This window comes from Anguilla rostrata, chromosome 8 (assembly GCF_018555375.3).
Source record: "Anguilla rostrata isolate EN2019 chromosome 8, ASM1855537v3, whole genome shotgun sequence".
In the NCBI taxonomy this organism is placed as follows: domain Eukaryota; kingdom Metazoa; phylum Chordata; class Actinopteri; order Anguilliformes; family Anguillidae; genus Anguilla; species Anguilla rostrata.
Window position 1 is genome coordinate 27,847,442 of NC_057940.1, and position 26,220 is coordinate 27,873,661.

At 49.1% G+C, this 26,220-nt stretch overlaps 1 protein-coding gene across 2 annotated transcripts; it reads right to left on the bottom strand.

Moving 5' to 3' along the window:
- Nucleotides 1-33: 33 nt before the first annotated feature.
- On the bottom strand, nucleotides 34-26,041 carry gpat4 (glycerol-3-phosphate acyltransferase 4). 2 transcript variants are annotated; one of them, XM_064347507.1, is made up of 13 exons: nucleotides 25,885-26,041; nucleotides 23,562-24,289; nucleotides 16,065-16,134; nucleotides 15,469-15,769; nucleotides 12,931-13,005; nucleotides 12,701-12,790; nucleotides 8,575-8,668; nucleotides 7,948-8,063; nucleotides 7,518-7,573; nucleotides 7,151-7,236; nucleotides 6,935-7,063; nucleotides 3,398-3,477; nucleotides 34-2,967 (listed from the first exon to the last, which is right to left on the bottom strand). In XM_064347507.1, exons 2-13 carry the CDS (start codon nucleotides 23,727-23,729, stop codon nucleotides 2,859-2,861), a joined length of 1,374 nt encoding a protein of 457 aa, XP_064203577.1. In that variant the 5' UTR covers nucleotides 23,730-24,289; nucleotides 25,885-26,041; the 3' UTR covers nucleotides 34-2,858. The 2 variants fall into 2 exon arrangements, with proteins under 2 accessions (XP_064203577.1, XP_064203578.1); XM_064347508.1 differs by lacking the exon at nucleotides 25,885-26,041 and adding an exon at nucleotides 25,198-25,623.
- Between the last annotated feature and the right edge of the window lie 179 nt (nucleotides 26,042-26,220).

Here is a 26,220-nt window from a genome sequence, read left to right on the forward strand (position 1 = left end):
GCCGTTTGGTGGCTTTTTGCTCGTGTACATTGGAAAATTCATCTACGTTTTATTTACGCATCTACTACAGCAGAAATCTGGTTCCATGAAATAATTGTTTGAAAAATAAAAGAACAAATTCATATTTATTATCAATTGTTATGAAGTGAAGTTGGAAGAAACACCCATGTCTAAATAATTGTTTTTCCGTTTAACTTGTCGAAGAGAATGGATACGCAAATAGAACTAATTTTTGTCATAACGGATTCCTTTAGGTTGCAAATGCCGAAGGCACGACTCCTCAGGAACAATAACAGTATTCTGCTTTATTGGTCTTCTGGAGGATGTTGGTTTTGGAGGCCATGAATGAGTAGGTCTTTGTTTCATGAATGGCTTGAGTAGAGTCAACAATCGGCTGCTCTGTGTGAGCCCAGGAGCCTGCTCCATCTCTGGCAGCAATGGAGTATAGAATAAACTGTACGGTCAACAGCCACACCCATTCAGCCGACTGTGGGCTAACTTCACCAAAGCACTGACCATTTTTAGCACATTTGCGTAATGCCAAACGCACATGGGGGCTATGCCAAGTAAGTTTTGATTTCCCAGAAGTGAAGCTAAACACTTAAACACTGGGTTGCTAAAATAGGATTTTCCCCTACGTGCCCCAAACTACCGCTCAGTACCAGTCCAAAGCTGTACTAACCTTTATTGACTGCAACTAAAAAACAGCAGAGCACAGTAAAGATGGATGAGCAAAAAAAGGAAAAAAAAAATTTTTTTTTTTTGCTTGTGGACTGTAATTATGAGGACTACCCAAGTTCACACTGGGAACAAGGATTTCTGTTGAACTGTAATACTTTAATTTGACTGGCGGTGATAGCAGCTTTATAAGCACCAATCGAGTGAGGAGAGATAGCGGATTAGCATTAATATTACATTCAGTTCATCCACTTTAGCAAGCGAACATCGGCAGCTCTATGGCAATTGGTTGTCAAAGAGTGACATAGATAACAAAGGGTATTCAGGAACCAGAGCAGTGAAGCAAGCTGAAGAGGAGCATTTTTACAAAAGAAATGTAGAAATGTTTTCTCACTTTTGGTTGCTAGGCAGCTGTGTTCATGCATAGTTCTATTGTCCATGCTTACCCTGAGATGAATCTCGCAAGCACAGTACATTTCAAGATGGAAATCGCATCTTATTGTCCATCTGTACATGCATCTGCCCAAAAATGGTCCAGACATAGAGGTAGACTGCAGCTTGTCCCTCTCTCTGGTCTGCCATATCAGCACAAAACAATTTTTTTGTATAGGCTACATACACTGCAAGACTGAAGAGTGAATGTTGCTTTTTCCCCCACAAGATGCACGTCGCCCACTTCCGCTACCATCAAGGGTACTATGGACAGTTTTTGTAGCTTGTCCCTCCATTAACTGTAAATCACACAATTTAATTTAGAGCCAGCAGTATATTGACACCTTCTATTAGCAAGTTAATCTACTTTCAAACATTTAATCAAGTAGGAAGATGGCACATAACGTATTGTGCATCCAAGCACTTCAAAACCAACTATTCTTTTCTCCCAATGTGGAGCGGCGAGTATATTTTCAGGAATGTCCCATCACTGTAACATCCTCCATTATGCCAGACTGCAGACTTGCATTAATGTCCTCTTAAGTGCGTTAAGCCAACTACCACTTTACTTCATCTTGCAGTCCATCAGCTGAGCTTTGCAGTCGCTGATGCGGATTCATTCACAATCAACACCGAGACCACAACAAGAGTGCTCGCTGGCCAAAAGGAAATACACCTTTACAGTATCCCAAATCTTAAAGGACTCAGAGTCTGGAGTCTACATGAGCGAGGGACAGAAGACCTGTGTGAGAAGGGGTGTGAGCTGCCGCCTTCGCTCCAAGTCAATTTCCAGTCTCAGACAGCAATCCTGGCCCTGTTATCGAGACCATTATCCGTGCAGAGAGGGTCAAGACTGGAGAAAATCCCAGTGTACCCTTTCCAGGAACTGGACATGACCAAGCATTGTGAAACACCAGAGGCCCATGCATCTCAATGGAATTTCCCCACAAAAAATAAACAACCCGCTTTCGTTTTTTTAGTTTCCGAGTAAGTCCTGTATTTTATACATGTGCGTTACAATGCTTAAATTAGTTTTTTTTTTTGTTGCAAAAAAATCAAAATGAGAAAGTATCGGAAACAAACCGAAAAGGGTACAATATGCAGCTGTGACTACTTACCGTCTGCTTTCCTCATGCAGCCACTTACAAACGTGGGCACGGGTAACACTTTACGTGACAGAGTCCTTTCTTTCCATCGCCGTGCCTCCCCACCCACTTTTAGCCCATAAAATCTGTCACAATAACAATGATGACTCTAATAATAATAGAAATAATGATGATGATGATAATAATAATAATAATAATAACCATGGAAAGTGAAAGGTTAGGAGCAAAAACAATCGAAGGAGATAAATACATGTTACAGTTACTCCCGATGAAAAATTGACCATTTTTTTTTGCCGGCAGGAAGGACAGAGCAGCTTCCTGCTTGCACGTTCAGAAACGTTCAGAAACACTCAGGCAGAAATGACTGTCCGTTGTCGATGAAATGATTCAGGAACAGAAAGAGGGAACGGGGAAGACTGGTTCTCCCACCCGCGGCGGCCAGTAACAACGACAAACATCAATAACATCGTTTTAACGGAAAAATGCCCCATCCATCTGCGAGGAGCAAGCCAGTCTGTGGCAGTGGCCATGGAAGCCTGTTTGTGTTCTGGACATGGGGCGGGGGGTGTCCTTATCCGGAGACTTCACGGGGCTCTGTTTCCCCCCCCCCTCCCCCCCGCGCCTTCAGCGTGGCTCCAGTCCTCATGACCGGCTGCGGTCTTCTGTGGTTCCCACCAGCATCTTGCTGTACAGCTTCTGCTGTTCCTCTTTGAAAGTGTCCTTTACTTTCCCTCTCTTCAGCCCTCCGTCCCTGCAGCGGCAGACACACAGGCAAGTGCACAGTCAGCACATTTTACACACAAGTGCACGGCAGTGAGGGAGGGCTTCAGATCCAGTGTGAGGACTTCATTACTACAGGAAGGAGTCATAAGCTTTTAATGCACTGTGGAAGGATGGTAGGACACATGGACTTTGAACTCGGCAGTAGTTAAAGGGGCTGATGCATATACCACACCTGTTTTTTGTGCAAGAGGGACATGGGTTCTGTGTATGTGTGTATACTTGGTGAGTGTGTGCGTGTTCGTGTGTATACTGCAGTGTGCGTGTGTTCGTGTGTGTGTGTGCGTGTGCATGTGTGAGAGCGTGTGTGTGTGTGTGTGTGTGTCTGTGTGGTGTGTGTAGTATTGATGGGCCTGGCCTTCTGTTTGAGTGGGGAAAAACACCCCCAGTAACTGACTCACCACAGCAGGTCCACCAGCCCTCCTTGCCTGGCAATGGCTGCCTTGACTCGGTTAGCAAACTGTACAGCATCCTCTCCTTCCTGGAGAAAGAGAGACAGCCACAACATGGAACCAGGAGACAGATACACACAGACAGGCACGCACACACACAATGGGTGAGCCACTGCTCTTGCCTCCCATGTGTTCTTCATTAGCAATGAATTGTTCTGATTATGCTTCTGAAGTTGAACACTGAGGTCCCATTTACACCTTGTATTAAACTGCATCTCTGATCGGACCAGTAGCCACACCTGGTGAGATCCAATGCTATTGGGGAAAAGATGAGCATGTGTCAGCTCGTGATCCAATCTACAAAAGCATTGGGGCCACATGTCACAGAGCCACTGAATCCAATCATAGCACGCTATACCATTCCAAGGGCCAGTCTCCTTTCCTTAAAAAGGAATTTCCTGAAAGAAACCCATAACACAGGACACAAGCGTCCCTGTTTAGCTTGTGGAGACATGGCCTACGACAGCCGTCAATCTACAGCAGTACTTGTGGAGCACTTTATAATTGACTTCTGCTATTAGAAATAATGTAATTTCAAAGATAGACAATTCAGATGTGATGATTCATTTACATGCATGACTTGGCCTCCTCGATTTAACCATTTAACTAACCCCCGGTAGTTTTGCTTAGAAAAATCTGCATTAGTTGCTGTCATTTTATAAGCATGATATTTCTTAACTGATGGCTGTCCCTTCCACAGTTACAAAGCCATAGAAAACGTCCATGAAGGAGCATATTCCTACTACAGTAACAATTGTGTTATTATTCTCTATCTGATCACTTGTGGATTTTTTTTTCAATGCAAGGTAACTATGGTAAAAGACTCCCCAGATATGAAGTTATCTTTATATGGCTATTTGGCACCTTAACAGCTTAATGTGGTTTGCAAATTAACTGAGCTAGGTGTAATGATACAGGTATTGCGTAATGAGTCATGTAAAGGCATTGTATGACTCAGTAATTATATGCAAGGGAGTTTGTTTTGGAAACTATGACTTTGAAAAAGACATGTGAGCCTCTCTTTTTCCCACGGCGCACAGGACTGCTGCCGTGAGCTACGCATGGCAAATTGTGGTCACTCGCTCACTCATGGACGACCTATGAGGGACGTTTTGTGCCACGCACGTGAAGGTGGTGCTTAGTTTAGTAGGACGTTTACTAGGACGCGAGCGCAAGTGGTACGGCACGACATTTGTAAGCACAGCTTTATCGCCTAACGTTACTTTAGCTAACCCTAACATGTTCGCGTTTCGCCTACTTTAGTTAACCTAGTTAGCGTGTACGGATGCTATCCTGCACGCATGAGTAGGAGCTAAGGACACACAGCTACAACCACCGATACAGATGTATGGACACACGGAGGACAATAAATAACGTTACAGAGGTGAGGACATGCCATAGCTAGCTAGCTATATAGTTAGTACAGGTGCGTCGTGGGTCTGGACGGTTTCGTGCTTGTTGAAAGAATAATCCTGCGGCATTTCAAAACTGCACAGAAAATGGAGGACACCCTGAGGGCAGAATAAGAAAGAGATAGAGAGAGAGTGTGTGTGTGTGCATGTGTATGTGTATGAGAGAGAGTGTGTCTGAGAGAGAGAGAGAGTCTGTGTGTATGTGTGTGTGAGAGAGAGAGAGTGTGTGCGTGTATGAGAGTGAGATAAACAACAAGCAAATACAGCAGTGCTTTACAATAACACACACTGGATTGTGAAAGCTAGGGCAATGGGCTAAACACGGACCTCAACAGGCGAAACCTCCCTCCTCTCTTACCCAGCGAAGCCTAAGAACGGACAGCCTTCCCGTCCACCCTCTCCCCCCCCGCCCAGGCTGCTCATGGAAACTTTGACCAAAGGGCAGGGCGCCTCTTAAGGGCCGCTCTGGGCACGGCGTCCGGGTTTCTTCTGACGCTCTGACATTTCACAAAGCGCCGCCGTCCGCGCCCCGCGTTACAGGGAGCTCTCCCAGTGAAGGGAACACCTTCAGCCCCTGCCAGCGCCGTCACGCTAGCTCTTTGTCTGGAAGCCGGGCGCAATCTACCCCTTTTCCTGTTATTTCCAGGCACTGGGCTGCGGACCCAGGTTACCGAGCTGCGGTCCAAGCACGGCTCTTTCCCCAAATCCCGGCGCGGCAGCTCAGCCAAAGGCCTTTTGAAAAGACGCGAATGTGGGGCAGCCGGCTAACGGCTAACTGATGTTCAGCCAAGCGGATAATTTCCCTGACAAACTGAAATAACGACGGAAAGGTTTAGTTCTTTCAGCTAGAAAAGAAGCAAATTTAGAAACTAGCCTGTAATGATGATAAATTGGTCCAAGTTGTAACATTAAGTACATTTTTGTACATTTCTAGGAATAATTACAGCAACAAACAAAAAAGAAGAAATTCTCGTGTGCTACCATAGGCAAACCCAAAACAGCCTTAAGGCACTGCAACGTGGAGCAGTGTTTGTTGAAATTTTGATTTCCATCTTATTTACCTATTTTATCATCCCACAGTTTGTGTCCGCTGAGTTTAGCGAGAGTCACTCTCGCTGCGGTCTTCACAACAATGACGCTGGCATTTCCTTCCAGGCCCCGTCTCACCCGACCTTCTCAAAGCCCAGCACTGATTTGGACGCACAGCCACGGCCGGCGGCCATTTGCATCAGCCAAACACAAACACAGGACGGCATTTACATTCAGAGTCCGTCCGGACTAGCGTGCGCAACGTCCCTTTCTGTGGGGAAACAGGGTTGCTTTCATTCAAAAGTGCTGCTTGTTCACTGTTTAAAAGTTTAAAAGATTCCACAGAACCTCTGAGATGTAAGCATCAGGAGTGGACATGAAAATGTCCTTTATAGATTAGAGTCACACATACATTATGGTAGGTATGGTGCATTATCGCTAGGCTAGACTAATTTTCTCGCTATAATCCTTAATATCTAATCCACAGTAATTGGATCTCATTAAAGCATCTCGTATTTGTTTTTGGAGCTGTGCCTCCTTTCAGTCACCTGCTACCTTTGGCTTCTTTCGGCAAACATTTTAGTCTTACTCTCCCCCTTTCTGTACATCAAACGCTGTTGGCTTTCCCACATTGTATTCTTTAGCAATAGCGCCAAGACGCGTCTCTTTGAATTTAAAAATATTTTTTAAAAAGAGCAGTACAGTTTATGCAGACAGATAAAAAGCAGAGAGGGTAACAGATGAGGGACCACAGTTAAAAATGCCATGGCAGGGGGATCAAACCTCCACCCTCTTAATTGATAACAGAACAATGAAGGTTAAGCACCTTGCTCAAGGGCACGATGGTAGTGCCCTAGCCTGGACTCAGACCCACCACCATCACCTTATGAGCCCATCATACTACACGGCCTCCCCACAGCCCACACTGCCTCTCTGTAGCGTTAGAAAACGTCTGGCCTAACGGAAGGCTTGGCGGTTTGGCGTTTGTGGTTTGGAAGGTTTGGCGGTTCGGCGTTTGCGACTTGGCGGGGGACCCGGCTCTCACCTCTCGGCTCATGGGGGGCAGGTACCAGACGCTGCACACGATGGCCCAGCTGCTCATCATCCTCAGCAGGTAGTTGACCATGCCGAACTTGCTGCTGTTCCAGAAGGCGTCTCCGAAGCGGGGGTCGTACTGCGGGGGCGCCCGGACAGAGAGGCGGGGTCAGGGGCGGGGCATGCGGCGGATTGGGTATCGGGGAGCAAGAAAAGGAGGTCTTACCTTGATGGCGACGGGGTAGACCGTGCAGCCAATCTCAAAGCTGCCCTTCTTGAACATCATCACGGAAGTGTTGTTGATGCAGGTGCCTGGTGGAGAGGATGGGTGTAAAATTTACACAGGGACTGGCACCATCTGTTTTCCACAGATAAGTACCTACACAGCTATTTAAATGTATTACTGTCACACCTCAATGCACTTTCATATCGAGACAGCTGTATGCCTTTTGACCAGTGATAACATTAGCTGGCTTAGCAAACCTTTATCGGCTTGCCTCATTTTCAGTTAAACAGCTGACTGTTCTTTGACATGTTAGGGAAATGGTGTAATAACCACAGGCCCATCCACAGGAGAGGCACTCAGGACTCACCTTCAGGGAAAATCAGAATGGGCAGTTTTGTTTTGTCCTCAATGTGATCACTCAGCCTGTAGGCACAAGGGGTACAAAAATCCAGTCACACACAAAGCATCTTCAGTGTTCATGATGCATGTTATTTTAGCAATTTATTTTATGAATTATATATATATATATATACACTTTTTTATTTTTTACTAGTAGTAATTGCTATTAGTTTCACAAATATTTCAACTCTTTTTATGAACTGGATTGTTATTTTTCATGTCTTGCTATTTTCTTTAAACTACCTTTTTGTTCCTTGTGTTTTACTCCTTTGTTTTAGCAGAAAATTCAGCAACATGTATCAAATCAGTAGCATTTTTATTAAAATTGTTCTCCAAGCAACTCTGAAACACTCTGTGTAGTTACAGGCACTTTAAGGAATGCATGCATGCAGTACTACCGTTTGGCCACCAGGTGTCGGTCTTTCACTTCAGAGCGCTCAAACCAGATGTGTGGACAGGCCTTCACCATGGACCTCTGGATGACCCCCATCAGGCCCCCGTGGATCTGGCCCACCTGGAACACAGAGCTGGCAGGTCAATATCACGCAGAACCACAGAGCACACAGAGAACCTTCCAGAGCACATTATCAACCCTCCAGGCTCAACACTACACTGTCATGCACCCACCCCCCCCCCCCAAAAAAACACACACCGCCCCGCACACACCTCCCAAAAGAACACGCTGTCCCGCACACGCCTCCCAAAGCACACACACAAACGCACGTGTGTGCACAAGAAAACCCTTGTGTTCATACAACGTGTAAAATGTATAAGTGAAATTCACATAGGAAACGGCTCAGGCTGTTCACACACAAACACAAACAAAAGCCCACAGCAGTAGTACTCTGAATCAATGGCCCCACAAGCATCAGACATTCTATATTTAATATTCTTACATTCATCACATTGTGGCACCATATTGTGGGACTGCTCTAAGTGTGACGTGACATCATAAGCACGCTGAGCCGAATGGGAGTGAACTGCAGGGTCTTCCCCGTTCTGCGGTTTGTCCTACAGTACCCTACCATTGCATAGCAGCCGTCGCTGGCCAGGATGATGACGTCGATGGGCGAGGTGTGATTGGCCACGCAGATCCCGCCGTTCTTGGGCTTGTTCTCGCTGTGGGGAGAGCACCGAGGGGCAGAATGAGCGCAGGGCAAAGGGCACGTTACCTTTGGGGGGGAGGGGGTAAAGGGAGCATCAGCTTCCCTTTAACACCCTCCAGCAGTGCACCCAGGCCTACATAACATACAGTCCATTACAACAGCAGGGCCTGAGCCCTAAGCCTAAATGAGAGACACACCAGCTGTGCTAATCAAACAGGAACAGTAGTGACAAGCCCAAACCATCCCGCGTACATCTCTTACACAGTAGCCCCGTCACATCAGCTTTCCATAAAACCAGCTGATGCGTTTCCTTTCCGTTTGAAAAACTTCTATACGACACGTTCATGCAAATGCAACGGCGCTATGCTTTTATGGCTCGGGCAACAATCCTTTTGGGCCCGTTCCATTCCCTGGCACTCTGCAGAGGCTGGATATATCACGTCAAGCTTGGTATTTACATTGTCAGGAAGTAGCATAAAACAGAGTGTCAGTTCGAAATGATGACAATACATCCATCTAGAGTTCAGTTCCGTCTACTCGGAAAAATCGGACTATGTTGACAGGGAATGAGGGGCCAGCTTGGTTTCATTATAGTCAGCTTGTTGGCAGGTGAAACAAACTCAGTTATCCTGAATTGACCAAGGTTGGTATCATGTGTTATTCATATCTTCAGGCCCATCAAAAACAGTTAAACAGTAACATCCAGAGCCCTTAAGAGATCAAACTGTACTCCATAAAAAAGAATCCACAAATGAAGATAATCCAGCTAACAGGCCATGGTTGTTACACACAGTTGGCATGGAAGGAAGGTTACACAGACGTTCAACTGAAGGACTCGCGTAACCCGATTCAGGAGCAAACTGGTAACTAATCATCCGCTCTCCTGCGGGGGGCTCAGAACGCTGAGTCCGCCAGGCCCCGGCACGCTGGCGTGCCGCAGAAGAAGAAAGCGCGTGAGACGCAGGGCCTGGACGTGACGGAGCGGGGACAGCTGCCAGCCCCGCCCCCCTCAGAACGCCGGGACGCGGCTGGCGGTCGCATTCCGTGGGTGTACGGTTTCCCCCCCCTCCCCCCCCGTCATCCCTTCTCTCAACGCCTGGCTCTCAGTGAACACGTGCAAATCCAAAGAAGCCACGCCGCCAGCAAGCGAAGCGAGAGAAGGTCTCGTCGAAAAGCCCCTTCGCACTCGGGCCACTCGCTTGAGCTTCATTTCGCTTGCGAAATGGAGGAGATTAAAAAGGGCGGTAAACGCTCTAGGAAAAGCATTTAGGAAAAACCAGTTCTCTGATCTGTGAAATTCCGTGAGCAAAAAAATAATTGAGGAAATTAGCGAAGGCTTTTCTTTTAATCCGATTCTCTGGAAAGGCACGTCTCATTTCACCGCATTACCAAACGGCCCTTTGAGCACAAACGGCCAACAGTACACACACTGAGGCACGTAGCTTCTCCTCCGCTTCTAAAACACAAGCCCGGGCTCATCAGAAGAATGTATAAATGGCAGCGTCTCAGGAAAGAATCCATAATCACGGCGAGTGCCAATTAACCTCCCCAGCAGCTACGCAAGCTCTCAAATGTGCAGTTAAAGCAGCTTTCCCAACAACCCGGAGCTCATAACTCCTTCAATAACAGCTTATGGTGATCCTCAGGTGATGTCACTGCGGGGGACAAAGTCTGCATCCAAACGGAACACAAAATCACTTTCAGCTGACTGAGTTTCCATTGTCCTGTGTGTGTGTGTGTGTGTGTGTGTGTGTGTGTGGACAGTCTGCTTAACAGTCCACCATGCTGGCTCCAGAGGTCCTGCATGTTAATGAACCATGAACCCCAGGGCAGGTGGAACACTGGAGATTGGGCCTAGCATTGACACCCAATTACAGGCAATGTTTTTATTTTCAGAGCCCGTGGTTCTTTGCTGTTGCTCATTTAATGCAGTTTAATGGGGGTTCATTGGAGGGCAGTTCTTTTTTTTTTGTTTGTAGAACTTAGTTGAATCTTTAATGGAGTATTTGACAAGTTGTCAATCGAGTCTGCACTTCTATGCTTTGGAGATATACTTTCCCCTTCTCCCTTCAGGGGAAAGACACCACTTCGATCCTCGATTTTTGCACTAGATAAGAACATCTGCCAAATGGCAGTGAAGTGAAGTGATTGCACAGACAAGACCGTTCACACACTGTCTGGGTCTAGTAGTACTTGAAATATTTGCGCAAAAAAAAAAACAATTTCAAGTTGAGTCAATAATTAAACTGTTCTGAATGATGAATAATTTCAACAGTGGCCAAAACAATCTTGCAATAAGAAAATGTATATTTTGGCAATGATCTGTGATGGTTTCTGATGGTTAGCTTTGCCTTCCTGTTTTTAGTGCTGATACTGTTATACTGCAGTTCATCACATGCTGATCGACTTATCCAGTAGCGTGTAAAAGACATTCAAAAGTCAGGCATGCATGCGACTCAAAATAACCGGTTATTACAGTACAGTGGAAAAGGAGCATCAGAGCCAGACTGTGCCTCGTAGTGTTACAAATCGCTTAGTCAGTCTGGGGTACAGTTACTGACTTATGAACAGATGTCCCCACTCCAACACGTCCAAAGAATCACGACGCAAGTAAACAGAGGAAACAAGCCCAGAACTTAAAACAAAAACAAACCCACCATCTCGTTTTCCACCCTCAAACGGTTCCCAGGACGCGCAGACGGACGGCGACACAGGTCGGATCCGCTGGGCACAGTGACAAGGAAGCTGCCAGACGTTAACGGCGTCGGTCGGACTGACCCGAACCCACAGGTGGCATTCAGGCAGGGAGTCGGGAGCGCTGTCCAGTGGTGCCATTCATGTGTGGACTGAAAGATTAGCGAACTCGTATGATAGGACGAGCGCGAAACATGGACGTTTTTTTTTTTCGCCAGCGGGGCGGTAATAACGGCAATGAAACGCTCCGTGGTTTACAGCGCCGTGACCAGCGGTACGTTACGCGGTTAGCGGACTCCCTGGTGCCTGACGACAGGCCTAACAATCAGCTTCCCCCGCAGAGCTTAAGAGCGTGAGCGGCCGCAACGCTTCATGTGACGGTGTGGGCTCTGAACCACGACGCAGAGGCCTCGCGCCTCTTTGTAGCGCCCGTTGTTCGCGTCGCGCTCTGTTAATACGGACTAAAACCCCCCCGTCGGTTTGGGGATTAGCGTCGTTAGCGCGTGCGGCTCTGGGACCGCGGTCGCGGGCGAGGGACGGAGTGTCCTCGTTTGACCGGGCCCGGCTCTGCGTTTCGGCGGTTCTGTCTGAAGGCTTTGTGTATGAGGGGTCGACAGCCCGCAGGAGCTATCGATTCGGCCCCTCGCTGCCTCCACAGCGCTCAAGCCAGGGAGCCAGGAGCGGGGGAGCAGCAATTAAAATGTCTGAGAGCATCGGAAGACTGTAAGCCAGATAACGGCGCTTCTTTTATCTGCATGTGGCTCCAGCGCGGCCATCCTGCACAGGATGCTTCCTTTCCTCCACATGGCTCTAGTGCGGCCATCTTGCACAGGATGCAAAAACCTTTTCCCTTTTCTGGAATGCGGTTAATATTTGAGCGTTAAAGCCCTCTGTTTAATCTGGAAAGTCAGCGAAGTTCATTCAGTCCCCCGTCAACCCGAAAGACATTTCATCATCTTCCATTACAGCAGGCGGCACCAGCGCAATAACAACGGACGAGCCCCATGAAAGAGAAACGTCCCTGTGGAGCCATTCATTGAGGGCTGCTTAGCGCTGCTTTAAATGTGCTGCAGGTCACCGGGGAGAACCCACGGCAACCCCATAATGACACCAGGCTGCCATGGCAACACTGAGAATATCCCCGTGTGGACAGGTGGTGCCCTGGCTGTAAAACCGTTGAAAACAGACGTGTTTCCCTAAGCCGCACAAGCGCTGAGTCAGCTAACTGCCGGCTACATAGAAAGGCACCCCTAAATGGCTAATCTAACCCTGCACAGTAGCCCTGATACTGGGTGCTGATTGGTCGTTTGGGCAGGAGTGAGCCCTTTGTGTGACTCGCGGGGACACTGACCTGTCGTGGTAGGTGATGATGGCGGTCAGGGCTCTCACGCAGATCCGGTAGCACATCACGTGCACCTTCTCGCTGAGGACGTTCTTCATCCTCCAAGGGGCGCACAACAGACAACAGTTAGTCAGGCCTCTCTTAGTTTAAGAGGGAATCAAAGCAAGAGTTGAGAAAGGGGGGGGGGGGGGCTGCCAATGAGCAAGGCTAGCGGGAGGGGAGGGGAGTTTCGGGCCTACCTCCCGTTGGGCAGGAGACCGATGATGGAGGTGAGAACCACGAGGAGCCCCACTCCAGTGAAGGCCAAGGTTACCCTGTGGGGACACACACACGAGAGTCCAGTCAAGGGCTCCACCAAACAGCTCTCTGAAAGGTTACGTCAGCTCATACATTACAGTAATGGGTCGCACCCAGATCAGATTATATTTGCTCTGTTCTCTCAAGACAAATATTAAAAGGTTGATGTCCTTACAGTGGCCAGGATAGGCAGAGAAATAGCCACGGTGGAAATAATTAAACCATGTAAAGGTAAAGAACAAACATTACCAAGGGAGTGGAGGAAGTTTTAAAGAGGATTTAGTAAGGACACTGGCAGAGGATCCGTATGTGCTGGACCGTTAAAGGAAGCCAAAGGATCCCTGTGCGCAAATTTCTCACAATAACCAGGTGACTGACCTTCAAACCACCCTGTGCTATATCAAACTTTTCACTGAAGCAGTTCTAATACTAAACACTGAGGTTCTCTGCTGTGTGGATGGCTGTTAATGTAACGGTTCACAGTGAAGGCTACGGGTCACTCCAGTAAAAACAGCAGGGGAACAGCAGAGCCGGTGACTCCCCTCATTTCCCCCGTCCCACCAGCACGTTAGGAAATGTGGGTTAAAGCAGGCTGCCTGCCTCTCAGGCCTAATCCAGCTCAAATCCCCAGATGGCTGCTGGCTGCGCAGATTTAGCCGAGCCGCTCATTAGCCGCGGTCTGGGCGCGGGGGGGAATGGGACCGGTCGCGGCGCGGCGGGGGAGCGGTTTCGCTCCTCTACCGCGGTTTTGTCCTTTAACGAGGTCTCCGGACGGGCCGATGGCGGGCGGTGCGGAGGGGCGGGACCTCTCTGAGGGGTGGAGCAGCCACGCAGGGACCCTCCTTGACATTCTTGACATTCATACGCAGCGTGCTAACAGGCTCCACAGGCAGCGGAGGGAAGGACGGCTGCTGTCTGTACGGTGATCGATCAGCGGAACACGATGGAACACTTGGAGCGGCCCGCCTCGGGCTAGCCAGCACGCTCAATTATGCAACCGCAGGTGCGTCTGCTGGAAAAGGCCAGGTGGGCGTGGCCTAGGCCACGAGGCAGAGTGGCTGAAGGTTACGAGGGCTGTGTATGGAACTAAATAAAGACCAAGCGTGAGTTCAGCTATGAAGCGTAATGGTTAAAGGTTATGGGGGGACTCGCTGGACTAAATAAGGACCAAGCAGGCTGCTAATTTAGATCCTGAATCTCAGACTATTTTACAACCCACCCTATTAAAAACCCTTAATGGCGTAGTCCACATATGGGGTGTAAATGAAACACACAGTCGGATCATTATCTGGCCCTAGATAACACCGACTCATTAATTCAAATTTATTCATTTATTCGCTCGGATTCTCATTAGCGGTTCTTTCTGGGGCTTGCGTAACACCGGCGGTTCGAATGATGAACGCAGCGATGCACCCAGACCGGATCAGCGAAGACCGTGCGCCGCAACCGCAGCAGAGCCGTTAACCGGTCGGGTTCGAGGCATCTGTAGCGTGACGGAAGCCTCTAGATTTGGCGGCAAAGAAGAATGGAAAGAGCCTCAAGTTCAGCCAGCAACCCAGAGCCACCCTGCTCAGAAACACTATCAGGGCTCTAAGACAGCAGAGTCTAGGCCTTCAGCCCACTTCCCACTGTGAGTAACAGTGACCCTACAAACAAGCAAAAACCTTCAGCCCAAGCAAGCCATCCTCTCCCCTTTCTGATAAGGCCAGCGCTGGGGCTAATTCAGTGGCGCTCGCTGCTTCTCCCTGGAAAGGCGCCACTGTATTGCACTGGGCGGTCTGTGAGGTGCAGTCCTCTCCCGTGTGTGCATTACCTTTCATTTGCCTTAATCTGACGGTGATGTCAGCACACAAATGAGCCAAGCGATAATGCTGGCTGCGTGAGGGGCGAAGTTAAAATGGCCTGCGTCGTATCGGAGGCAGCGGGGTTTCAGGGGGGAGTGACGCGGGGGCCGGCGTCTCGGTCAGGCGAGGGAAGACCCTGTCGCCGGAGACGGCTCACTCAGCCGCCCGCTTCCCTCCTGCCGATTGGCTGCTGGGCCACTGCAGATACCCGAGTGAGGGAGGGGGGTGCATGGGTCTCTCCCAGCACTGACCTATATTAGGTCCCTTACTCTTTCGCTCCAAATGGGTCTCTCCTGGATACTGACACAGAACTCAATGCCCTCCCTCTGAACTCTGAGCTTCTCCCATCACGCCACAGGCTTCCAATGGGAAAATGTAATAGACTGAAAAACTTGTTTATATTATAGCCACAGGCTTATGGATCTGCTTACTGAATACAATACTTAAGCGCACCAACCGTTTTCTTACTTGCAATTACTGTGTGTAGTGCATGTATAGTGAATGGCTTCTATGCTTGTGTTACTTGTATCGTTCCCATGTTTTTACTCCTGGCTGTATTTTTATCATCTTGGAATAATAAAAGTACATGAAGGGAACTGCGTGCGCGTGGGTCACACTCCGCCCCGCCGTACGGACCTGAGCGGCAGCAGGAAGCCGTAGCGGATGAGCACGCCCAGGCCCCACAGCACGGTGAGCCGCAGGCTGATGTGCTGGAAGTTGTAGTTGCTGCGGGTGAGCAGGTTCCAGGACTCCAGCTCCTCGGCCGAGAAGCGCTTGGTCACCTCGTCGTCCATGATGCTCTCCACACCGCGCCGGCAGAAGTAGAAGATGTCGGACATCTCGAAGGCGGCGGCCGCGCCCAGGTCGCGGTTGCTCCCGCTGCGCCGGATCTCGTTGATCTCCTCCTCCAGGGAGGTGGGCTCCTTGGCGATGATGCCTGGTGGGAGAGGGGGGAGGCGATTGACAGGGGCATCAATACACGCATGCTTGCACACGGACATGCATGCATGCAAGCGTGTACTAGCTCAAACACAAACACATGCACGTGCACACACATGCATGCACACACGCACGCACACACACGCACTACCAGGCGCACACACGGGCACGCACGCAGGCATGCACACACGCAAGTTCTCGCACATACACAAAGACTTACACTTCCTCAAACACAACCACACACACAAACAAGCCCCAGCTTCCCCAAGCACACAGGAACTGCCGATTCATACCATTAGTGTAGGGTTTGTAGAGGAGGTGGTTCTTCTCCTTGGCCCCTCTCTCTATTCTCAGCGTGGCCCACTGAAAGGAGAGGAGAGAAGTAAGATGCCCGGTCAGATAGTGCCAGACACTAAGGTTTACTGGCACCCGCTCCGTCGGCCCGGCTGTCAATCAAGCTCTTAACAACTGGCTTCTCCGAGCTGCAACTCAACTTTGTGTCACAGTCCATTCAGAACTGCTATTGGTCCTCTTCCTTCAGCTTATTAACAACACTGTGCACTCAAAGTAATCATTTATCATTGTTCATTTAAATTTATACACAAAGAACTAAAGGAAACAAATACTAAGATGCTAAACCTATATTACTTGGCTTATTGTACGTCACTTTGGATAAGAGCCGGCCAAATAAATGTAATGTAATATTACCTGGTTGAGATTTTAGGCTAAATGAAAGCAACAACGCTCCTATACTGCCTGCTAGAGGAGGATTTGGTATAAGTCATTTGGAAACCATGTTCATTGCGTAATTAACATGCTATTTACATATTACTCATCGGTTCTGGGAAAATTGAATGGGCTGTCAATCAGAAGTGAGCTTAAGGTACAAATCCATATAGGAAGGATAAACCACACCTGACGGTAACACGCATAGAACCTAAACCCACTCACAACACAGGTAAGCCCCGGCCTCTGCTGGAGGCCAGAATCTATGAAGTTTCTCACTCAAATGGGTAAACCTCGCTATTTAACTAGGCTGCTGCATTCTAAATGGTAAAAACTAGAAGACCCGACAATGCATTTACTAAAGTACTTAAAGGTCTCCTATGGGTCTGCTCCCACGGGTGTGTGGGCTGGTGCGGGACCAGGAACAGCACACCACACCACACCACACCACACCTCACCGTACGGCACGGCACGGCCACATCGACCAGCCAAACAGAGCCGGCTTCACGGAACTCAAACTAATGTTACCTGGGAAAAAAAAAGAAAAGAAAGAAAAGCTGCTCTGAAATACATGTGACCTTCACACCATCCCTGCTATTGACTCTAAGCCGACTCTGTGACAGGGTAAACAGACCAGGCTTTTTTCCCGTAGCTAATAGACCCAGCCGACAGCACAGCGCTAGCAGACAGGCCAACTCCTATTACTCTTTGGTTCCGCAGACGATAATAACCACATCAGCGAGCTCTAATAATAGCGATATCCGTCCGGGTTCATCAGACTCGGATCTTATACGCAGGCTTAATGTGGTACGACTTGCCATTCAATGCCAGAAGATTACATTTGAACCGCAATACAAACTTGCACAGGCCCGAATCTTTTTAACACTGTTAAAGTAATTCGCTGATGATCAAGGACGGGGTGATTGGACAGAATAAGATTACAGCTGCACCAAATCAGTGGCTTTGGCATGATGAACAGGGCGGTGGACGTTACATAACACTGCGACTGTTAAGGCCCTGCAGATTCTGCAGTGGTAGGAATACCCTGAAACAGCCACCAAATGCTTGCAAAGAATAAAAAAAGAAAGAGCTACAAAGAATGAAAAAAAAACAGCTTGTGTTACTCAATAATGTTAAAATACTCAGCTTGTTCATTACAGAGATGCCGAAACACTGACACAAAAACAGTGTGACTTTGTCACAGCTTTAACAGTAGTAACTGATTGATGGCAAATTGGCCATGTGATAGCCCTGTAACGGGTTTCAGGCAGAAGGGAGCACGCTTCTTTAAACAGTCAGCTGACGCTGCACTCACGTGCACGTGCGCGCATGCTCACGCACGCACAGCACATTCTGGGCAGAGCTGAAAAGGACAGCGTGTTCCTTCAGCACGAGAAGCATGGGGGGGGGGGCAGTTCTGGTGTCTGCAGCAGGTCAAATCCATTATTCACAGAGTGCACACATGCACACACACACACACAAGCGTACACACACAAACACACATGCATGCACACATACACAAAAGCACGCACACCCACACCCACACACACACACAAAAACGCACGCATGCACACACGTGCGCACACACACACACATATATGCACAAACACACTCATGCGTAAGAACTCATACACGCACCACGGAGAGAGACACGCTCCCCCGCCCCAACACGCAAGTCAGCCCATGTGATGAGGGGGGGGCTGCGGGTCAGCGGGAGCACAGAAGAGCAGAAAGGAAGGGCATTGTTCACATTCTCTACGACAGGTTGTCCATTGAGATGGGGAGCGATGCAGAGTGGGCCGATCTGAGCTGGGGGGGGGGCGGGGTTCGGAGGGGGTGAACGGGTCCACGAACTTAACGCCACAGTAACGACGATCACCTGGGGGGGGGAAGGCGTGTCAAGCAAAGCTTCTGTCCTCGTTTTCCCAGACTTCGCCTGAGCGATCCAACGAATCGCGAGGAGAACGGCGGCTTTATATAACCTCGCGATTTTATAACAGCGTTCACAGAAGATCTGCTTCTCGCCACGGGGTATGTCTCCCCTCAGTCAGGCTGCGTCCCCCCTGTGACTGGGAATGGGAAAACACAGCACCGGAGTTCAGTGGGAAAGGCCTGGGGACTGGGAATGGGAAAACACGGCACCGGAGTTCAGTGGAAAAAGGCCTGGGGACTGGGAATGGGAAAACACGGCACCGGAGTTCAGTGGGAAAGGCCTGGGGACTGGGAATGGGAAAACACGGCACCGGAGTTCAGTGGGAAAGGCCTGGGGACTGGGAATGGGAAAACACGGCACCGGAGTTCAGTGGGAAAGGCCTGGGGACTGGGAATGGGAAAACACGGCACCGGAGTTCAGTGGGAAAGGCCTGGGGACTGGGAATGGGAAAACACGCACCGGAGTTCAGTGGGAAAGGCCTGGGACTGGGAATGGGAAAACACGGCACCGGAGTTCAGTGGGAAAGGCCTGGGGACTGGGAATGGGAAAACACGGCACCGGAGTTCAGTGGGAAAGGCCTGGGGACTGGGAATGGGAAAACATGGCACCGGAGTTCAGTGGGAAAGGAAACCCCATTAGCTTTGTGTCATTCGGGGCGGGGTCATCGTTTCTATCACGTCCGCTTCCAGGTCTCTCCATTACTGCCGCTAGCCACCTCAAAAGAGCTGCGCAGGGAACCCCAGCAATAAACAACGCGCTCAAGAACGACGGTTTGCGGCTGACGGGCAGGGCGTGGCGCGGGGCCTGCGGGACGGGGGCGTAGGCCGCTGGAGGCGTCGAGCTCCCCGACGGTTACACGTCTGATCAGATCTGCCTCCGTTCAAAGCCGGCCGCGAACCCTGGAGCCAATCCCCAACAGCCGCCGTTCCCTGTCACCCGTTAGAGAGCCACCCTCCTTCAGAGCGCGACCCGCGTGTGATCAACAACACTGATATCACCTCACAGTAATACGAAAGATAACATTCAAAGAGTGTTTCTGTTTGTTCTGTAACATATGTTAGTTAGTCAGAGCAGTGTGTGTTCTTCCCAGATGGATCCACACAGAGTATAACATTAAACAAACTGTGGAATATCACGCTTCATACCAAAGTATTTCATTACAGTCCTCTGGACTTCAGAGAGAAATATGACTGCCACTGCCTTCTCAAGAGGGCACCTTCCACAAGACCACATCTTAGCAGAAGTATTTATACTTTAACAATGTAATAGAATATGAAACAGGAAGATGAAAGCGTGATTTCCTGTCGGTGTACTTTGCGAGTTCTAAACCAACTTCTTCTCCGGAAAAGAGAGTATAAAGAGAGTGTAGCGTTGATCGAGGAGGGCGATAAGTTGGCTGGTCTGAGCGGGGGAGATGAAAGACGGTCAGGTTTCCTTTCCAAATCAATGCTGGGACAGAGGTGCGGCCACATGGGGTGTTACATAACTGTAGAAGAAAGCAAGCGCGGGGGGGATGGGGGGGCCCTGTTTTCGCATACCTCCTGAAAGCGATTAGAAAGAGCCGGAGTCTAGAAGAGGCCCCCTTCCCCCCTTAGCTTCCCCCGGCTGCCCCCCCCCCCCCCCCGCCGTGTTTGTCGGCGATGTGCTGCGTCACCATGCTGAGAAAGCAGCGCGGTGTCTCCCTGTGGGGCTGCCCGTCTGCGTACGAGCTGCAGCACACCCCTCCTCCAGAGAAGAGCTTTCTGTTCACCAGGGAGGGATCAGCTGCCGGTGACCCCGCCCACACCGCGTGCCGCGTGAGGGGGGGGCACACTATTGCTCACCGCACCACACCGGGCCTCGGCTCCTGACTTTGAGAACGGCGCGGCCACGGCGAAAATCTACCGCCTGTTCCTCCAGGGAAGGACTGAACTTCATAAACCCTCCTGCTTGTGCCTCCCTTGGGTCTCCATGGAAAAAACACTATTAGTACTAGTCATATATGGAAACGCTGATAGTTTATATAAGAATGAACACACACACAAGCACACGTACATATACACACACACACACAGACACACACACAAAGTCCAACTAAATAGATTCAGAAGATTCATCACCACCCAGGCAGTCCTCAGAGTCTTGACATATCAGGTCAACTAATCAGCCATTTGGTGGGCGACTTCCTCAGGGCCTGTTTAATTGCTCCTAGCCTGCAGTGGATGGGTGGGGGAGGGGGGGGGCGTATGAAGAACACTTCCAGATCAAACAAAGATTCTTTGAATGCAAATGGACCCCCCCCCACAGGGCCCACTGTAATCTCCCCAGCTGTTTACCTTGAATATGGATGGGGGAGACATACACAGATTTAAACTGCTTTGTTTCCTTTGTCAGGGCCTTTTTTGTACTCGGGGGCGAAAACTCTACTGTATTAAAACACATTTTTAATACAGTAGAGCCGACCAGAGGAGGATGGGTTCCCCCCCTTTGAGCCCGGTTCCTCCCGAGGTTTCATCCCATCTGCCACAGGGAGTTTTTTCTTGCCACTGTTGCTTTAGGCTTGCTCCTGTGGGGGTTTAGGCCAGGGTTGGCTGTGAAGCGTATTGTGACTATTATTTGTGAAATGCGCTATATAAATACATTTCTCTATTTTGACTGAAAACCGGGACTTGGGCCTGTAGTGCGACAAAAAGCACAGAAGTGCGGCTTTGTAACACATCACATGAGTGTTATGTGGTCATGGGAGCCCTTCCTCTCCTCTCTTCTGAGAGCTCTGCTCGTGTTGTGAGTAACGAGCTCCCTCCTGCCCCCTCTCCCGGGGGTCAGAGTATTTCTGGTGCCTCTGCGGCCTCGCCGAGCGGATTCCCGGGAAATGCTGACGGATGTGGTGTCGATCCCCGAAAGCGGCAGGGAGAGTACCGGAACGATAACCTTCTCCGGTTTCAGCCACTGGCCCGGCACAGGGAGGAGGTGCAGGCCTGTGGCTGCTATTAAGCAGGAATGTTCTTTTAAGAGGAACACCGTGTTTCTGGGGGGGGGGGGGGGGGGGGGGGAGGTACGATCCGGGAGAGACGCCGGTACGCTGAGGTGATCCCCTCCCTGGAACCGGCAGGGCTTTGCGCAAACAGGGCCAGGGTTCGGTGACCCAGCAGTGTCAGCCTGCCCCCCCCCACACACCCCCTTGCTGGGTTAACCACGGGCAGGCCTGGAGCCAGAGTCAAGTTGGGCACACACCTGGGGCTGACGCAATGCTGGGGGGGGCGAGACAGCCCACGGCGTTAACGGCACAGACCAGGCACGCCGTACACAGCCTGGCTACAGATACTGCAACAGCCGGGGTGAAAAACAAAACATCCCCAGCAAGCCGAAGCAAGGACTGGGGCCCCACAAGCCAAGAATCAGCCAATGAAGAGCGGCCTTTCATCCAGTCTTAATTTATTCAAGAATGTGGTTAAGTGTTGAACGGCTCGCTCAGTTAAAGGAAGGAAAAATGACCGATTGTGCAATTCCATCACACCCTGTGCTCTGCAGCGATGGCGTGAGACTCTCTCCGTTAGGCTCCCGGTTGCTAGGCTAACGGGCTGTGCGACACAGCGGAAAGAAAGAGGCCCCTCCTGGCTGAATGGGGAAGGATAGGAGGCGCGGGCTGTCAGAGCCACTACAAAGAGCTGCCCAGCACTTACACAATACAGCGGGTGGGGGGGGGAGCGGGGAGCAGGGAGGAGACAGAGGCACAGCGAATGACCTCAAGTAAACTCTACCGTCGATACAGCGAATTCAGGAACCGGCCCCAAAGCATAATCCTTTTTTTTTTTTTAAACTAAAAACTATTGTGCTCTTATGATAAGTGTCAAGCAGTTGCCTGTACAACTGTACATGACAAACCACCTCACTTTGAGCCTTCAACCAACTTAACCGCACCTGGCAAAAATAAAAGCTTGGGAATTCACCTAACTTCTGTAGAGCTGATACGGAAACTACAGAAGATTCTCTCTAGTGATTTGATACAGTTGATGACTAGGTAAAAGAGCAAGCCTAGCTTTTCACGATTCCAAAATAACTGGGCTAAATGGTCGCCACGCAGAAGCACCACACTGACTGTCACGTTCTTCCACATGATCCTCGGTCTCGCAGTTTAGCTGAATGGGGATGTATCAGTGGAACAGCTGCCATTTTCCATTGTGCGTTACAGTTCGCTCTTCCCTCTAAACAAACAATCTGGATGGAAGTACAGCCAGTTTATGACACTGACCGGAGGAGAACAGTTGAGTTCCAGGCTAACAGGATGCAGTCTGGGACTACAAATCATGCATGCAAGACCTTGACACACAGCACAGAACTCATAACACTTTCATTTTAACCAGTACTCCTTTAAAAAATGCACTTGTAAACCATGCCCAAGTAATCATACAGAAATGCAGTAAAGCAACAATCCACACAACAAGAGTACAGTACACAGTATCTGCCCTGTTGAGAACTAAGTGTGAACACAGGTAGATGTGCCAGTATCTAGATGACCAATTACAATCCGCCATCCAATTAATGTTACAGTGAATGACTAAGACTAAAAACAGTCGGAATCTTGCATTGATGATTCCGAGAACCACCTGGGTGATTTGATACTTTAGTCTGGATTGTTTTGACGGTGGCAGGGATTAGTCATTATACTGCTATTCATGGCGCGCTGGCATGCAAAATGATGCAGCCATCTGAAACAGCGATTAGATTTCACATTGCGGGCATTTAGCAGATGCTCTAATCCAGAACAATTTACAGAGCTTATGTTATTTTATGTTTTCTAAAAATAAATCGATGTATACAGGAAAATGTTTTACTACAGCAAAAGTACCATGCTAATGGGTACAACAGTAGTGCCCCACCTGGAATTCAAACCTACAACCTACCAGTTCCAAGCCCAATTAGCCTAACCGTTAAGGCTTACGGTTGCTACGCTACCACCCCTAAAATACTACGTCCAAAAATACGTACGTTTCAGAGGAAGCAGTTCCTGAGGGCAAAGGGGTCAGTGTGAAGGTCAGGGCACTGAGTGGACTGTGACATGCCATGCTCGGGAGGCACTGAGAGCTATCCGTTACACTGGAGAGAGACCAGTAGCCCTGGGAGTGGAGAGCAGTCCATCCACCAAACTCACCTCAAAGATCTTGAGCAGAGTCTTCATGTACAGGCGGCGGATGCCGAAGGAGACGCCGAAGATGGCGGGAACGATGATGAAGACGAGCAGCAGGGTGAACCAGACGGTGAAGGAGATGCCCAGGAGCATGCACAGCAGGTTGTCGAAGGGGGAGGGGAACCAGCCCATCTTGGCGGACCGTGGGTGGCGGGGGGGTGGGGAGGAACGGGGGCAGGGTAGGGTTCTTGCGTGAGCGGACGAGCGGTTCGGCTCCGGCGGCCCTTCCCCTTCCTGGGCCCCTCGGCGGGTCTCAGTCTCCGCGGCCTGTGCTGGAACGCTGGGCCCCCCTGGGCAGAAGGGCGGAGTCCACCTCCATGGAGGTGCGCATTCCACTGGGTCCCTCCCGCGGGCCGGAAGTCTGAAGCTGTATTTACGCCTGTCAGCAGCTTGGGCCCGTTTCAGCTTCAGGTACAATCAGAAGCTTAGTTCCCCTCTCGTAACAAACACAGCCATGCAGACGATCTCCAACCAGTCAGGCTTCACTGCATCGCCAAGAGAAATGCAGGATATTGAGACACCTTTATATTTATTTTCCCCACATACTTTTTTTTCCCCCTTCAGCTCCGAGGTGGTATTAACTGCTTAAGTTGAACGTCTGGTTTGTGCCACTGATGGAGTGGACAGCATCACACAAATAAATCCTCAAGAAACGGGTCTTTGGGGCTCCGAGTTACCAAATTTTCAGGCACCTGAGAAAGCAAAAAAAAAAAAACGGAAAAAAGATTATTTTTCAGGTTTGACAGGTACTTCCCAATAACCAAGAAAGGAAAAAACCTCATAATAATCAGGCGATCGCTCTCTGGCAGTAATAGCCTATAACAGCAGTGGTATTTGAAGGCTATCAGAAAGAACACCCCAAGCTATTAAAAGGAGGTAGAACTGCTCAACGCAAGCAGCTGCTCAAATGTTAAAGCCTTTACCAGGCCTGACCCAGGTGGGTTCAGCTGAGTAATATTTCAATCCTATTTGGGGGGGGGGGGCACAATCTTTCCTACACAAGTATTCATAGTCTAACAGTCGAAAAAATTATTTTCTTGCTACACTGAACAACATATGTGATATGTGTGCCAGGTCTGTGATCCAACACCATGTAACGTCACCAACAGCTGCAGCTAAACTGGTCCTGGACATCTTAACAACTGGACAGTTCTTCTACACTGTAGAACAGCCACATCGACATCTTTTTCAACAAATAACGGTTCACAAAGCAGTGCCTGCATCCATTGCACAATAACGGATGATGTCCAGAAAGCAGACGAGATGTAACACACATGTGCTATGCCCCTATCCCGATGCATATATTTTAAATGGCAGGGTTGCATAGATACGGTTTCTATTGAGTCCAGGCTGGTAAGCTAAATTCCCGGAGACAGACGTACAATTAGATGCCGATGTCCAGATATCAAACTACTTTCAGTGAAGCCAGGCTAGCTCGATATGAGAGTTTTCTTTCAAAGTTGAAAGCAACATATAATCGCTTGTTTTCTTGTATTTGTCGATCACCTAGCATGCTAGTATATACTCCAAACCCTAATATTCGGCAAGTGCTTTCAGAAACTGTTCGTTCATTATATATACATGATAAATACTGACGTACAGTGTGCTCAACAAGTCGAGTAGATGCTTGCGTGTCTAGCTAGTTAGTAATTTTCCAGTATGTCACGCTGCCCGAATAGCGAAGTTAACGTTACCGCATAGAGACTGAAAATACTTTATCCATAATGGACATTGTTAGTTATCGAAAGCAGCAGTTAACCGACTTGTTAATAACATCACACACACGATGTTACACTGTCTAACATAAACTGGCGATTCCTCAGGCAAACGCTAGCTAGGTCGCTAACAAAAAACGAACACAATCTAGTAGCAGCCTACCCAAATGTTAACTGTACCACAAGCATGCGTAGTTGGTTCCTTAATTTCAACTGTGTGTATATGTAAAGTACATTAACAAGCTAGCGAGTTAACTATATAACCAAGCGAACGCTAGCCTTGGGCTAAATATCTGGGCAAGGTACGTATTTTGAGGTAGCTAACAGTGATGGGAGCTAGAAAGCTACTCTAGCTCAGCAAAATGATGCCAATGTCATGACACGTTTCCGTCCATCTAAGGCTGTATTAGATAACTGGCTAGCTCATTCAGTATGAAAACCACCGGAGGAAATAATAAAATGCACTAAACAGCTAGCCAGCTAATAACACTGCAGCTGTAGTTGAATCAAACGAAAATTAAAGCCCCCAATTTAAATATCAAGGGTTAACACACATATTTTCAAATACTTACCCAAATTTGACATGAAGGTTTCTCCCGCAGTGTGCTTCGTCTTTGTGTCCGGCCTGTAAATTCGTACATCAAATCTGTCCGACGCCCGGCTGGACAAGCACGCGCTGCGGGATCCCGTGGAACGCGCGCATTGTGCTCTACAGACGTCCCTGCCGCGTGCACGCCGCACGTTTGACATGCTGAAATACGCCAAATCGCTGAATCTAATGGTTTAAAATGTTATGTTGCGTTCTAATGACCTCTTCAGGGAAAAAATAATAAAAGGGTTATTCATTGTTTATTAATCGAGGATTAATCCACGTTGTATTGTTTTTACTAGCATGACAAATCAACAGA

What these genes read in the sequence shown, in the direction of transcription:
- gpat4 (XM_064347507.1), bottom strand. Translation starts at nt 23,729, where the DNA reads ATGGGCTGGTTCCCCTCCCCCTTCGACAACCTGCTGTGCATGCTCCTG. An exon ending in CTACAAACCCTACACTAATG is followed by an intron (nt 15,770 to 16,064) that starts GTATGAATCGGC and finishes CTCTCCCACCAG; the next exon opens with GCATCATCGCCAAGGAGCCC. An exon ending in CATTCTGATTTTCCCTGAAG is followed by an intron (nt 7,237 to 7,517) that starts GTGAGTCCTGAG and finishes CCTCTCCACCAG; the next exon opens with GCACCTGCATCAACAACACT.